The 16,114-nt window shown below is 36.8% G+C and overlaps 2 protein-coding genes and 1 long non-coding RNA gene across 6 annotated transcripts; all 3 read right to left on the reverse strand.

The window, feature by feature from the left end:
- Positions 1 to 441: 441 nt before the first annotated feature.
- LOC130735438 (uncharacterized) lies at positions 442 to 1,732 on the reverse strand. Its single transcript, XM_057587425.1, has 3 exons — positions 1,178 to 1,732; positions 826 to 968; positions 442 to 741 (listed from the first exon to the last, which is right to left on the reverse strand). The coding sequence occupies exons 2-3, from the start codon at positions 955 to 957 to the stop codon at positions 565 to 567; spliced, it is 309 nt and encodes a 102-aa protein (XP_057443408.1). The 5' UTR covers positions 958 to 968; positions 1,178 to 1,732; the 3' UTR covers positions 442 to 564.
- A 173-nt stretch (positions 1,733 to 1,905) lies between these two features.
- On the reverse strand, positions 1,906 to 6,493 carry LOC130736554 (receptor-like protein EIX2). The gene is made up of 2 exons (XM_057588372.1): positions 3,125 to 6,493; positions 1,906 to 2,032 (listed from the first exon to the last, which is right to left on the reverse strand). The coding sequence occupies exon 1, from the start codon at positions 6,491 to 6,493 to the stop codon at positions 3,128 to 3,130; it is 3,366 nt and encodes a 1,121-aa protein (XP_057444355.1). The 3' UTR covers positions 1,906 to 2,032; positions 3,125 to 3,127.
- A 2,450-nt stretch (positions 6,494 to 8,943) lies between these two features.
- On the reverse strand, positions 8,944 to 11,727 carry LOC130738204 (uncharacterized). Of its 4 annotated transcripts, XR_009019258.1 has the most exons (6): positions 11,571 to 11,727; positions 11,299 to 11,432; positions 11,155 to 11,210; positions 10,613 to 10,712; positions 10,203 to 10,343; positions 8,944 to 9,964 (listed from the first exon to the last, which is right to left on the reverse strand). It is a non-coding gene; the product is annotated as an uncharacterized LOC130738204 (long non-coding RNA). The 4 variants fall into 4 exon arrangements; XR_009019256.1 differs by lacking the exon at positions 10,203 to 10,343; XR_009019259.1 differs by lacking the exon at positions 10,203 to 10,343 and having other exon boundaries at positions 11,294 to 11,432.
- Between the last annotated feature and the right edge of the window lie 4,387 nt (positions 11,728 to 16,114).

Genomic DNA, 16,114 nt, shown 5'->3' on the forward strand with positions numbered 1-16,114 from the left:
TCTTCAGAGCCAGCTTACTCTTGGACTTCAGAGTCTTCACTTCTTAGCTTCTGGACCTTCAGAACTTCTGGACCTTCAGAGCCTCTGGACCTTCAGAGCTTCTGGACCTTCAGAGCTTCTGGTCTTCAGAACTTCAAGTGAACTGAATCCATATCAGAACTTAACTATCTTCAGATCTTCAGAAGCTTATTCCATTGTTCAGATTGAACATAGTGAGTGCGAAAGCGTTGCGTAGGTTACTCTTTGAGCATAATGCTTCTGATTTATGTGTAATTAGATCAGAGTCAGAGCCTGTCATTAAAACACTCAGAAAACAACGTTAGAGTAACATAATTGTTCATACATAATAGTTAACATGTAATCATCAAAACATAGAGTTGTACTACTTGATCAAAACTTGATCTTACAGTTAGCTTTTCGACGGCTAACTAACAGAATGAGCAAAATTTAACAACTTAATACATGAGGGAGGTAATCCGCTCATTTTAAACATGGGGGAATGACTTCTCACAACGGTGAAAGATGAGGGAGCAAAAATGCAATTAAGCCTAAAAACTTATAATCTTAGACAACATAGACTTCCTTGTACGGAATATATTTGCTGCCCCGCTCAAATCCTAATATCATAAAGGTCTTCCTCTTAAGACCACCATTATCAGACTTCGTGATAACAATAACAAGAACATGTTGCTTCCCAAGATTACGAGTCCATTCCAATACTTTATCCTGAGAAGCAAATACCTACAAGCACATACAATTGTTCATTACAAGGTCATCCCGAGAACCAAACTGAAAACACCTACAACCACATAAACAGTAAGTTACCTTATCTGTGGTGAATGCATGTGTATATTTTTCAGAAAGTGGCTTGTCTTGCACATCCTCTGTCTTTACTAATTTCCCAGATAATGACTTCTTTTCTGGCTTGTCAACTTCATAGGACTTAACTTGACTCATGGCAATACCTTCTACATTGGCAAAAGCAAAAGGTAAACAACCATACAATTTTTCCAATTTTTCCTGCAATATGCTATGTTTCGAAGTTTTAAAGTGCGTAGTTTACGCACTTCAAACCAAATCGTAAATTAAACTGAACGCACTTTAAAGTGCTGCGTAGAACACGCACTTTAAAGTGCGAACAATATCAGAAACGAACTGAATCAAACAACAACAATACCTTAAACAAGGTGAGGGTGGTGATGGCGAAGCTGATGGCAGCGGTGACGACGACAACAGAGCAAGGGCAGATGGCGGCGGCGACCGGATCAAGGGGCAGTGGAAATGGAGGATGAGGAGGAGGATGGGTTTAGAGAGAGAGAAATTAAGGATAAGAGAAGGTGTTGGTAAAAGAAGAAGAAAGATAAGAGAAGGTACGAGGAAGAAGGTGATGGGAGGAAGGGGATGGAAAGATAAAGTTTTTTAAGGGGTACTTTAGTCTTTTCACTATTTTAAGGGGGGTGGAATTAGATGACAAAGGGGTGAGATTAACAATTACCAATATTTCTTAAATTTATTTATAAAAAGGGCTGCACAAAAATTCTAGTGTGGTGTCACAGTTTTGGGGCTCTGTACTGATTTTGCACAATCCTGTATACTGTAGTTAAATTGCGAGAGCTGTGTTCCCAAGTGTTGATTCATAATATATTTCAGCTTTTGCTTTCAAAAATGAAAAAATATAAAAATAAAAAGGGCTGCAATCCAAGGGTTTGATACAAATGTCAATGTTATACTTGAAAATAGCTTTAACATTCTGAATGTGGTAGGCAACTAACAGGAAACATTATTTGAGATGGAATGCAAAATGATCACATTTTAATATCAATATAGTCTTTAACTTTATAAAGAAAATAAAATAGCATTACAAATATGACATGATTAATTAAAGACTATCAAACTAAGAAATTCCTTCAATCATTATTTCAAACATATAATTTGTCAGATCTAATATCATATTACTACATTATTACATATCTTAAAGACTTTTTCAGCCACAGATGTTTCTTTCATCCCAGAACTGAACACTAGAGCTTATCTGCAAATAAATTGCAAATTTCATGGTACATGTCAGATTGCAAACATTAATTGAGATGGACAAATAAAAATAAAATTAGAGCTTCTTAAGAAGATTAACCATTTAAACATCTCAAAACAAGATTTCCCTCCAAATTAAACATCCCAGAAGTCATTTCAAAAAAAAAAAAACATCCCAGAAGTAAACAATCTTTCCCTGGTAAACTATCAACAATTATCAGAGGCATGGTCTAAACTCTAAATAATAAGGCGAAACTGACACACTCAAACGTGTTTGTGTTTTGACAGGGATGATTTCAAATGTATATTATTTGGTTGGGGGAGAGAAAATTGTATGTGTAATTTTTGGTTTCAACACAGTTTAGGTCTTAATTGATGGAGGGGAGAAAGTGTGGGTATTTTGGGTTTTATTTTAGTTTAGAATTTCTTAGATTTTTTGGGTTTATGGGTTTTTTTTATTGACGATTGATGAAGATGTAGAACAATATCAATGTTTCTAGATAATTTTTTTTTGATTTAGCTTAATTGCACTTTTGGTCCCCAAAACCGTTAGTTTTTTTGATGGAAAAGAGGGGATGGACCAAAGTTGTTAACGAAGATTAATGTTGGGGATTGCGTTACTGGATTTTTAAAGTTTAGGGACCTAGATGACACATAACGCTTTCGTAGGGGACTAAAAGTGCGATTAACTACCATTTAAACATCTCAAAACAAGATTTCCCTCCAAATTAAACATCCCAGAAGTAAACAATCTTTCGCTGGTGAACTATCAACAACTATCAAAGGCATGGTCGAAACTCTAAATAATAAGACAAAACTGACACACTCAAATAGTATAACTCAGATTAAGTGGGCTAACAAGGAGGAGAACTTAATGTAAGTGTTTGTGAAGGAATTAGGATTATCTTGGATGAAGAATTTAACAAGGAAATTTTAAAAATTATATTTATGCCAAGTTAAGCAATTGTTTTAAAAAAAGAAATTCTCCCTATCCTTATTAATAGAAATTATATATAACTGCAACAGGTGAAAAAAGCACTATCAGCATGAAATAAATTAATTAAAAAAGTTCTTAAAATAAGGCACCTGCTACCTGCTATTCTTTTAGCCACTTGTGGCACTTTGTCACATTCACTGCAACCATGACAAAGTGCCACAAAATCCTGCAATCTATCATTCTGTTCATGAACCTCCAGTAAGCTATTCTCCAAGGTCTCCATATGAGTATTGACCCAATCAAGCCGCAAAATCCTGTGAAGAATCCTATGCCCATGCTCATGTACAATGCTTCATAGAAATCTGAATTAGCACCATCATCATCATATGCTACTCCTTGATGCTTTACTTTGGTCTCATCACTTGGACAAGTTTTGTTTAGTAGCTCACCACAAAGATCAACATTTCCTTCAAAACTCGAGCCATCAAAGGTCTGCAACTGTCTTCCAGAAGGGATTCTTCCATAGAGCAAGTTGTGTGACAAATCTAATTTTGCTAGACGATCAATTTGAGAAAGAGATGAAGGAATTTTTCCATGTAAACGATTTCTTGACAAGTCTAGAAAATCAAGAGAGGTTAAATTCCCAATCTCAAAAGGGATTTTTCCACTCAAGTTGTTTCTTGATAAATTCAAAGAAACCAATCCAAGCAAATATCCAACCTCTTTAGGTATTTCACCTGTTAAATTGTTGCCTGAGAGATCTATGCTCTTTAGGAGATTATCTGGATTCCAGTACACTCGCTCTGCACCTTTCCACACTAGTAGCACATTAGACTCATAAATATCAGAGATAAGTGCTCCAGATGATAATATTCTTCCACTTACAGGACTTGGGATTGTATTCCTATCAATCATTGCAGTAAAATTCTGCAGACATGATGGAATGCATTTGGATAAGTTGTTCCTTGATAGGTCCAAGAGATGAATCTGTCTCAAATAACAAAGATATGAAGGAAAACTTCCAAAGAAGTTATTTACTCGCAGACTCAAGATTTTCAATTGTGGTAGACTTTCTCCAATCCATTTGGGTATTGGACCAGACAATAAATTTTCACCCACGTCTAGTACCACTAATCTGGTGCAGTTCTTCAAACTCAAAGGTAGTTCTCCAACTAAACCGTTGTTTCGTAAAACCAAAACTTCCAAATTAGCAAGGGTGCCCATGGACTTTGGAATCTTCCCTGAAAATTTATTATCACCTAAATCAAGAAATTTTAACGAGTTTAGTGATTCCCAGCAATCAGAGAGGTGTCCTGCTATTTGATTGTTTGATAAATCCAAAATTTCCATGTGCCTATTTGCGCGCATACCACACAAGAATGTTGTCATATCTGAAATCTTATTTTTGGAGAGATCCAGTACTAATGCTTGTGACCAAAAAGCAGGAATTCCACCTTCAAACTGGTTTGAATTCATAATATATATGCGCCATTGGCTAGCAAGTTTGATTGGTAAATTTGGAATTGTACCTATGAGACCATTGTGAGACATGTTCATCTCAGTTATTGATTGTAATTTGCTCCAAAACCAATTTGGTACAGAATCATTAATCCCAGCATTAGAAATGTCTAGAAACCTTAAATGTCTTTGATTCTGGAGCCAACTTGGGAAACTTGGACCCAACTTGAAAGACGCTAGTCTCAATCTTAATAACTGAAAAGGCGGAACCCAGCTAGTACCAACTTTCAAAGACAATGGGTTGTCTGATAAGTCCAAGTCTAACAAGTTGAACAAGTTAGTGAAATGTGATTCCATGATATCACCCCCCAAGTAATTCTCCTCCAAGTGTAGAAACTCCAACTCATACAACAACCCAATGCTTTCAGGTATTTCTCCAATTAACTTGTTATTGGAAAGATCCAATATCCTCAGCGATGGAAAGTTTGAAAGATTGGGCTTCACTCCAATAGTCCAGTTGAAAGATAAATCTGGAATCTGAAATTTATACCTGTTGCACTTTGAAGAGTTTTGAAAGATGTTTGAAATTTCTCCACTCAAGCTGTTATCGTGAAGGTATAATTCCTGTAGTGTACATATATTCCCAAGGGAAGCTGGAATCTTGCCTTGCAGTTTGTTATAATGGAGATGTAGAATTTCAAGAGAGTTCATTACTTTCCCAAATCCATATGGAATGGGACCTTCTATCAAGTTCTCACCAAGATTTAGACTACGAAGATTGGTGGTGAAGTTTAAAAGCCAATGAAATATAACAGATGATTTCAACAAATTATAGGAGAGATCAAGGATGAGAAGAGAGGATGAAGAGTTCATAACTGAAGCAGTTGACCGAAGAAAACTTGTATCCATAAGACTGCATTCTTCTAGATTAAGCTCTCGTAGTTTTGAGCTGAAGCTGAAAATGCCTTGAAATGATGATGAACTCAGATTATTTTTGGAGAGGTCAAGCTTAACAAGAGAAGGAAAGTTTGGATAGAAGAGAGGGGTTGACATAACAATATTATTTTCAGAAAGATAAAGCTCCTCAAGATTAAGGCTAAAGTTGAACAAGAATTTAAAAGATGATGATGTCAACATATTCTGAGAGAGATCAAGACTGTTAAGAGAAGTGGAAAAGTTAGCATTAGAAGGAAACAAAGATGGAATATCATTATCTAAAAGACCACGACCAACTAGCCTCAACTTTCTTAAATTTGGAATGAGCTTACTCAATGTTTGCAGCATGTGACTGGAGAAGCCAAGATTAGCAAATGAGCTCAAGTCAAGATTTTTTAAAGAAAAGAGAGAAGACAACCACTCTGCTGCTTCATCATTATTGTTTAGGGAATCAAAACTGCCAACAAGCTTAAGAGTATGCAATATGGGAAGATTGCCAATATGAAAAGGCATCACTCCAGAAAGAAAAACTGCTGTAAGATCGAGATACTGAAGTTGTGAGAGATTTCCAAGTTGGTAAGGAATTACCCCATCAATATCAGCATTCATACTTAAATCAAGATACTCCAGCTTTGACAGATTTCCCATTTCATATGGAATCCTCCCACCAAAACCACAAGTTGACAAATTGAGAAATCTTAAGTTGGTGAACAATCCTATGTTCTTTGGAACTGGACTGCCACCAAAACCATTAGAACTGAGATCCAAATATTCCAAATTTCGCAACTCAATTAATGAAGTGATATTGATTTTACCTGTTGACAAATATTGTGCATCCCAATCACCATGGAGATCAAGCATCATTACATGACCTGTTTCATTATTGCACACTATTCCTCTCCATTGGCAACAATCTTTGTTATCTCCATCGTCCCTCCACGTAGACAGCATGCCAAAGTTATCCAGGAGACTTTGTTTGAAATTGAGGAGTGATTGTTTCTCACGCTCATGGCACTTCACATAAGAGCTTTTTGTTAGTTGGTTCACTTGGTTGAATCCAAGAACAGATACTTCAGTATACAAAAAGAGCATCAATATTTCAAACAAAACTTTGACAACATAACTGCCCATTTTGGTTTTCAATAGATTGAATGTTTGCAATGCAAGAAATTCAGACTAAATCAGAAACTTAGAACTATTACAATTTTTTTCATTACTTATAAAAATTCAACCATGAGGATTTATAAATTTCTATTGAGAGTCCAGACAGCAAGAAAGATTCAAAAAATAAAATTATTTAAATTAAAATACTAAACAAATATTCCTAATTTTGTCTGCTGGTGGCCTGCACCACCAAGGATATTGATTTGTGTATACTGTATGTAATCTTTCCTATAGCATGCAATAACTAAAAGGCTTATTAGCACTTTTGGTCCCCCAGGTTTCACATTTGTGCAAACGAGGTCCCTTAAGTTTAAATATAGCGTTTTAGTACCTCCACGTTTATCTCCGTCAACAGTTTTAGTCCCCCAGCGCATTTCCGTCCAAAAGTTAACGTTTTTTGCTGACGTGTATAATTTTTAATTGATGTGGACACCCATTAGGAGAGAGGACTCATAAGACACACCATGTGAGGTGCACATGCTCCCTCTTCTTCACCACTACCCAGAAACATCATCTTCTTCAACCCAACCTAAGCAAATCAACCCAGATTTATGCCTCTTTTCTCTTCTCTCTTGTGTGTTCAAACTTCAAAGTGAAAGAGAGGAAGATGATGCTGTGTTTGGGGTCCTGTTTTTGTTATGGTTTGAAGTGCAAAATCAATTATCAATTATCAATCACAATTGAAAGTGAGATATCAGATTGGAACATGAATGTGATGACACCATCAACTCGTGAAATCATGTCTCTTGTGCTTTGAGAAAGAAAGAGCAAAAATCCCCTTAAAAATCAAACCTTTCTCCCTCTCCATTCTCCACACCACCATCAGACCTTTCTCCCTCTCCATTTTTCACACCACCTATCTCCCTCTTCAATGTGGAAAGGTTCCTCCCTTCTTATTTATGGCATCGGATTCGAAGAGAGGAAAGCAAGATCTACCTCAAAGTTCCTTCCTTTCTGAAAAAAGAGGTCGCCGGAGTTGACGGTGGCAGCGGCGGTGTGGCCAAAGGGGAAACTGGTTAGTGGGTTTTTTTGCGGACAGAATGGTGGTTTCAATGGTGGTGGTCTCGTGATGAAAGGACACGGGAGTTCGCTGGAAAACGTCGTCGGAGTTTTCACCGGGAAACTCGTCGGAAATCACCTCTACGGTGGAGCACGGCGGGGGACGACGAGAGCAACTGGATCTTCCTCTGCTCGTGGCAACGATCCTCATGGTGGTGTTTGTTTTCTCAAAATGTGGAGGATTTGGAGGATTTAGCAAGTCTGGAACATTCAATTAAGCTTGTTAGCCCAACACCATCGTATTACATATCTCCCCTTTCATTCTCTATCTCATAAATTCTTCACGATCAACCATGTCGTCCACAACTCTATCCCCTGTAACCCTTTCACATGTATTACAATAAAAAATGTTGATTTTTTCTTTCATACTTTCTCTGTAACAAGCAAGTGACTTACTTTGTGTTTTGATTTCAGCTATGATAGGGAAGATGAAGAAGATGATAGAGAAGGAGATGAAGATTATGAATATTTTGGGTTCAGATTGGGTCACCTGAGGGCCACATGATGTTTTTTTTTTTATCCCATTAACCTTTCTCTCTCCTACTCTCATGCCACCTCAATTAAAAAACTGCCAAATCAGACAAAAACGTTAACTTTTGGATGGAAAGGCGCTGGGGGACTAAAACTGTTGACGGAGATAAACGTGGAGGTACTGAAATGCTATATTTAAACTTAAGGGACCTCATTTGCACAATCGTGAAACCTAGGGGACCAAAAGTGCTAATAAGCCTAACTAAAAACAATGCAACATATGGACTGGGTACTTAATTAGCAATTGGATGTCTAACATAATTTTCAGATAAGAAAATTAAGCAATCACATCAACAAGTAAAACGTTAAATGCAGTTGCTGACCAATTAAGTACTACTCAGCTCTGGTAATCTTCCTTCAAGTATATTATTTTAACATGTGTTTTGTACTTTCCCGTTGGTATTATTTCAATATAATTGAGTTTTTAAACATAGCGGTCAAGCAAGAACCTTTCACATAGGAATTCGTTCGCAATCTTAATTAATGATTCAATTTTTAAAAGATATGATGTGAGTTTTAATTGTCTAGTTAACTAATTAGACAGTTCAGCGAGGTCATTGGTTGGTACTGTAACTCCACCATGTCATGCCTACATTAGAAAATCTGAGCTCCTTGATGATGCACTTTGACTTCATATATATCCAGGAAAATAAAAGAGAAAGATAATTAACAAAAGTGATAAAGCTCATCAATCTGAGGGTAATTAATAACATCACAAAGAGATAGAGAATATTAGAAAATTGCTAAGTAAAGTATTGTATCAGATAAACTAGGATTTTAACCCGTTTCCGTACGATGCACGGACGAGCTACTCGATGTAATATCAATTTTAATTCTGTCACTTATAAAATGACCAAATATATTTATATACCCATGGTAAATAGTTATCTACAATGAACTGCATTGATTGTTGACTTTACTGTATAGAAAACATATAAACATTTGGAATTTTTTTATCCGTGATTGCATGCCACAAACACAGCATAACCAGCCAACAAATTCTACAAACAATACCAATTTTTCCAAGCCACATCTCTGCTAACATCAGAGGCTACACCGCTACAAGTCTAGCAATTAAAATGAAGAGGCCTCTATGCATCCTGCAATCTCCCTACATTTGACACCAAAACATGCCCATAAAAATACCACCATCCAGCCACTTGTGCACACAACGCCAACAAAGGCCATGTGACCAAAGCAATTAAAACGAAAATTTGCAGAGCACTCCCAGCACCCGGAATTAATCAACCACACCAAAATTGCAGAAACATACAGCACATAAACCAGCTCCTCAGTTACGAATGTAAAAAGCAGAACAATATGCCAAAACAAAACTTCTGTCCAAGCAAAAATGCCCACTCCCAGCACCCTGAATATATCAACCACATCAATAATGCAGAACATAAATCACATATAACCAGCTTCTCAGTCACGAATATAAAAAGCAAAACAATTAGCAAAAAGCCAAAACTTCCGTCCAAGCAAAACCTACACACTCCCCAACACCCTGAATAAAGCAAACACATCAATATCGCAGAAACATGAAGCATATGTAACCAACTCCTCAGTCACAAATGTGAAATGCAGTCCAAAATGCAGAAACCAACAAAACAATTTCTGTATCATGAAAAGCAAGCCCACAATGGAATCAATCACCCTATCCGGACCTCTCTTTTCTAGACAATTAGCCATGCCATTCCCTTCCCTTATAATATGCCTAATACCCACACAATTAACCTCCACAACCAGCCTATCAATACAGTCCAAAATAGAAAAAAGCTTCCATGGTATGTGCTCCTTTCTATTCACCCGCCCACTGCTAATGAAGAATCACTCTCAATTAAATTCCTGTCCATCAACAATTAAACAAATTATAAGTGTATAACCACATCAGAATTTAAAAGTTGACTTCTTCTCTTAGTTATATGTTGCTTAAATAAGAAGAAGCTTATTTGTTGGCATTTTAGTACCTTCACTCAATAGTCAATCCTTAAATATAAGTAAACAAAAAGACAAGTTTATTCTCATGACCATAAGAATAAGTCTTAAATTTGATTTAATCATGCTTATAAGCGTATTTCCCCACCATTCATCAGCTTGATCAAAGCTCAAAGCAATTTCCATGACATCGAAGAGGTTATTTTCAGAACTATCGCAACTGCAGGTGTTTCTTTCGCACCTGGTTGATTGTAGTGGCGAGGGAAAATATGACCAGTTGGGCACATCACTGGAATATCACTTAATATACTTAGAACAATAGAAGAAGGGGGATTAAATTCTATTAATTTAGAAAGGGACTTATCCAATGCAGAAAGAGCTACCTATAAACAGAAATGGCATTATCATTATGGAAAATCTAATCAATCACCTTGGAATTATAAACAGAATAAGTTATCAACATTTTATTGGAACTTATGAAGGGTATTTGAAGTTCAAACACATTCCATGTTTTATCAGGAAATTCTGAAAATACAACAAACCCATGAAATTTCTCACCTTTCCACTGTTGCCAATGGCTTAGCTTCACCAACAGCAGGACTGAAGCTCCAGAGTCACACTCCTATCGTTATCCAATTCAGCCTTCAATTTCCACGCCCTGCTACAACAAAAAATAAGTATTATATAAATGTAGTAACTATAAGATGACTAACTAAAAAGAAATGACAATACTGCTATATAACCTCTCCATCAATAAGCACAAGATGCAGAGCATATGGTTTTGGGGGTTCATATGGAGCGGAGGGGATTCAATGATCCAGCCATAACAAACAGCAACAAACACAACAAAAGTAAAATTGTGTAAATGAGTTTGGCTACTACAACCAGTGAAACTATAGCATAAACAGGTTGGGGAAAAACACCAAAACAATGGCAGTATTTATAGAGGGATTGGGATGAAAACCTTAATATAAAAAAATGAAAACCCATAACTCTACCAGTAGAACGTCATTCGCATAGGGATAGGTTAACTATTTGTACAATGGATTAAATCATGAATTTTAGTGGAGGCATGGGGGATTAAAGGGAGGAGTACGAACCTGTTCATCTGACGATGAACCCTCTCACATGATCTGTGCTTCTGCTTCTTGTACTTCTGAGCAAATTTTGAGAATTTGATTAAATTCACTTAAATTCAATTGAATGTCAGAATCAAACTTGCTTGACAACTATGCATACCAAACCTGTTGTACTCAGCTGACATTGAAACAATCAACTGACAAAGTAAAGTACATATATGAGTTCTGATACACATGATCTGCTGACAATAAATTGAACAATTTCCTGAATAATCTATTATCTTCTTTCTGATTTTCACCTAACACAGAAATGATTGAAGAAACATGGGTCATGGTGACGAAATTTGACACAAAATTGTGCTCAACAGTAAAACCTAACATTTCGTATTCCTGCTTTGCTTCCTTCTGCAACCTAACCACTGGAACAGAGGACGTACCTGAAAGAATGACGAACGAAGACCATGGGTACCCACTTCGCATTCATCCACGACAGAGACAGGGCCTGCAGGGAAACACTCCTCTCCTTCATCCCATACTTCTTCAAAGCCATAAGTGACATAAGCCAAACAGAGAAGTTCGAGTAGAATAGAGGAGAAAAAAAGTCTCACAGATGAAGGGCCAACATTAAAGAGTGAAAATGGAGAGAGAGTCAAATAAACGGTCAGGATTGGAAGTTCTTTTAGGAATAGTGAATTCATGAGTCTCTTTTAAAGTGTAGTAGATATAAGAAACTTAGTAGATTACTGAAATCGGTAATATTTTGAGAAAAAGACAACTTTAACACTAAAAAAAAAACTTTTTAGTAGCATTTAATATACTTTTGTTGCATGCATACTTTCTTTTGGAATTGAGCTTCCATACCTTGAAAAAAAGCATCTGAAACAGAAAGTTCTAATTAAAAGATTGTCATGGTTAATGCTACTAATGCCAATTAAAGCGAAGTTCAATTGCAATGCTTCTATGCTAGCACATTCACATAGGTTGCATGTTTAGTATTTTTTTTATCCTAAGTAATAAATGAATACTAGTATTTTTTTTTTTAAAAAATTGACCTAGCTCGCGCATAGATGGAATTTTATAGCACCAGATTTGCCCTTTTTGATTGTCAAGAAGAAAGTGTTGAACAACGCTTTATATTTCCTTGACTTCTAAGTGTATCAATATTACTGCAATGACAAAATTTGTTATTTTCTTTATCTCATTTTTGCAGATCCAAATAGAAAACAAGCAATATGCTTTCCAACATTTTTGTAGTTTTAAAAGGAGGTTTCAATGGAAATAGAAAATAGAGTGCATTAATTACATTAACCCCCTAACCAAGAACATACCCCACTGTATGCACACCAGCAAGAATAGGTCAATTATTTAAGTAGGATAACATGATGGTAATAAGTTCATACCTGTTTTGCATAAGTTAAAAAAATGGCAACAACTATATAACAGGGAACTGCATGACTTTCACTATTAGAAAAAGTACTTTTCATATTGATTATTTTGGACTTTTCACATCGGTTTGCATCCGATGTAAGTAGAGGTGATGTGGTATGTTCTCACATTTTCACATCGGCTATAGAACCGATGTGGTAAGTACTTTTTTACATCGATTATCTGGTATAACCGATGTGAAATCGGTTATCTGGTATAACCGATGTGAAATGTATAAATGTATACATTTCACATCGGTTCTGTTTGAAAACCCTCCAGACGTAGTGACGTTGAACCGATTTGGGTTACCAATTCCTTGTGTTTACCTGTTTACTGTTTTTATTTACTTAAGAGCAAAGTTAATTGTAATTGTTGTTGTTTCTATATTGTACACAATGTCTTGAACATTGCGTTAAACATCTGTCCTAGGTGAACGAGAATTTCACTCCTCTTGATCATCCACGCCACCAGAGCTCAAGAGTAATTGATATGCAGTTGACTTCCCAGAGTACACACCTGAGGGCTCTTGAACCCAACACCAGCTATCCTCAGAGCCTTTTGATAACTTAACAATATTAAGTTCATGCAAAAGATATGAAAAAATCTTTCCCTCTTAAAGAAAGGTCTTCTGCCCTCAAGCTTTCATTCCTACCCATCATCCCCCACCGACCCATCTCTGCAATACTACATTTTCTCTACATAAATATATTGGAAACAATCTACTGAACTTTTCTTCCAAACTCTGTCCCCAGCCCAACACTACAAAATTTTATCTCCCTCCCCTCCCCCACCTTTCTTCTCGTACTCCCTACAAACGACTCTCCATTATTTTCTCCCTCGCAGATTCGACATAAATCCCTCCACCAAATTGACTCTCAACACACTTTGTACTCCCCATGACCCCTACCTCCCTATAATTCGAGCCCAATACTGTAACGCCCTAATTTCTCAACTGAGGAATCACATTAGTAACCTAACAAAGTCTAAGGACTATTTTGCAATCCAAAAGAAAACATGATATATATATATTTTTTAAAACAACCTAAACATATCAACCATAGAGTTTGAAACATAATGTAGCCTTAAGTAAAACCTCGTTCCCGACATATAATAATAGTGACTCACAATAACATAAGCAGGGTTCCAAAATAAGTACGCACACTTAAACAGTGGCGAAAACATGGTTTTAGTAATAGAGTTTCAGAAGATGAAGAAGACTCAAAGCATAACCTACCAAGAGAAAACTAAACAACTTCTGTCATCTCTACTCCGCCGCTTACTATCTCTACTCTATCTCGTACATGGCTAAGCATCGCCAGAAGACTCTTCACCGCCTAATAGCGTTAAGCGCCCAAACAACAAGTAGCAAACAGAAAGGGTTAACTCCATGCAATTACCACATATAAAAGAGAAAACATGTTATTCAACTTAATCATATAACACGATAATTAAACTAACAACTTATATCAAGTTAAATGGCAAATCATTGAACAACATAGCATCAAACCAAATATCAATATAATCGAACGTTAGTGTCCTATAATGCAACTATATGCTACTACCAATATGGATCGATCAGTATCGTCTCTTAAGACGTGACAATCACGCGGGACCACACCCACCTCATCGCCACTTAGTGTCACTATGGACAGGACAATCGCGCGGGACCATACCCACCTCATCGCCACTTTAGAACATCTCGAAAGATAAGACAATACCGTGGGACCATACCTGAAGGTATGAAAAACGGTAGAAAGGGGGGGGGGTTTGAATAACGTTTTCAAGATAAAACTTCCTCCTTAAGATTTTAACAAATCTTTTCGAGACTCAAGGGTGCTTAAGATAAGAGATAGAAAAGCACACAAGGATTTTATCCTGGTTCACTTGATAAATCACTCAAGCTAATCCAGTCCACCCGTTAAGGTGATTTCTTCCTTCTTAGAATGAAGGCAATCCACTAATCAGGTATGTGTTACAACTGCACTTGAAACCTACAAGTGACTAACAATACACTGACTTAGCTCACACTAAGATTCACTCTGTTAGTCTACTTTAGGATCCGATCAACCTTGATCTCCTAAAGGAAAACTATACAACTGTATATGAAGTTCTTGTTTACACAGAAATTGCTTCTAAAAAGCTTATAGTAAACACAATGAAATTCAAGATGAAAGAAAGCTTAGAAGGTTTGAATATAGCTTGCGCGTGTGTAAGTTCTTCTCGCCGCTTCTTTCAATCTTCAGCCTCTATTTATACTCCAAGGATTAGGGTTTGAACGTTGCATGGAAATGCTACCGTTGGAGGGCAGTTCTGGAAATTCCAGCTTCTGCTGTGGCTGAGAATGTAGGTTAGGTCGTCAGGATAGTACACTTTGCTTTTGTACTTTGGATAGTGACTTGACCTTTAACCTCGTTAGACTTCTAATCAGAGGAGCGCTTCGTGTTGGAACTTGTGAAGCTGGTTGATCAGAGTCAGAAGGAAGCTTGGATCCTCTGACCGCTGTACCTTCTGATCTTCACTTCAGAGGATCAGTACATGGTCTTCAGAGCCAGTTGCTTCTGGACTTCAGAGTCTTCACTCTTCAGCTTCTGGATCTTCAGAGTCTTCTACACCATCAGAACTTCTGAGCCTTCAGATCTTCTGGGTTGTCAGAACGTCTAGATCATCAGAGCTTCAAGTGAGCTGAGTCCTTATCAGAGCTTAAATTACTTCAGATCTTCTGAAGCTTTTCTACTGTTCAGACTGAACATAGAGAATGCGAAAGCGTTGCTAGGATCACTCTTTAAGCACAGTGCATCTGATTTGTGTGGATTTATGACAAGGTCAGAACCTGTTAAGATCACACTCAGAAAACACGTTAGAGTACCATAATTGTTCATATCAAAAGGTTAGCTTGTAATCATCAAAACATAGAGTTGTACTACTAGATCAAAACTTGATCTTACAATCTCCCCCTTTTTGATGATGACAAAACTAAGATTTTTGATGAACAATTCTTAAACAATAAACTGAATTCACTCAAAGTTTAGGGAAATAGAATAAGACTTATCCTGATGTGAATAGTTTATTTTGCTCATTCTGAATTCAAGTCACTGCTTGATTCTGAGCTTAGCTCCCCCTGAATCTAATACTTAATGAAAACGCTAGTAGAGTCTAGATTCTGAGCTAAATAATATAAGAGTTCAGAGTGAAAAACTTATGACATAGATGAATTGGAATAATCAGAGCGCATAAGCATTCAGAGTCAACAGACTTGGGTATCAGAGTCTCGGGTATCAGAGTCAAACTAATATCACTTCAGAAGAAGTGAAATGTATTCCTTGTAATTGCCCAGTGACACATCTACGGGCATAAAGGTGGAACACTTAAATTCTCCAAAATAAAAAATAAATCACACTAACACAGCTTACACATCAAAAACTGGGTTGTACTCCCCCTTTTTGTCATAAGTAAAAAGCTTGGGGTGTGAAAAACTTAGCTTGAAGTACAAGGTACTCCCCCTTAGAGAAGGTCTAAGTTTAAAGAAAATAAAAGATGCATGAAGGAGAAATTGGGG

Source organism: Lotus japonicus, chromosome 2 (genome assembly GCF_012489685.1).
Source record: "Lotus japonicus ecotype B-129 chromosome 2, LjGifu_v1.2".
Lineage (NCBI taxonomy): Eukaryota > Viridiplantae > Streptophyta > Magnoliopsida > Fabales > Fabaceae > Lotus > Lotus japonicus.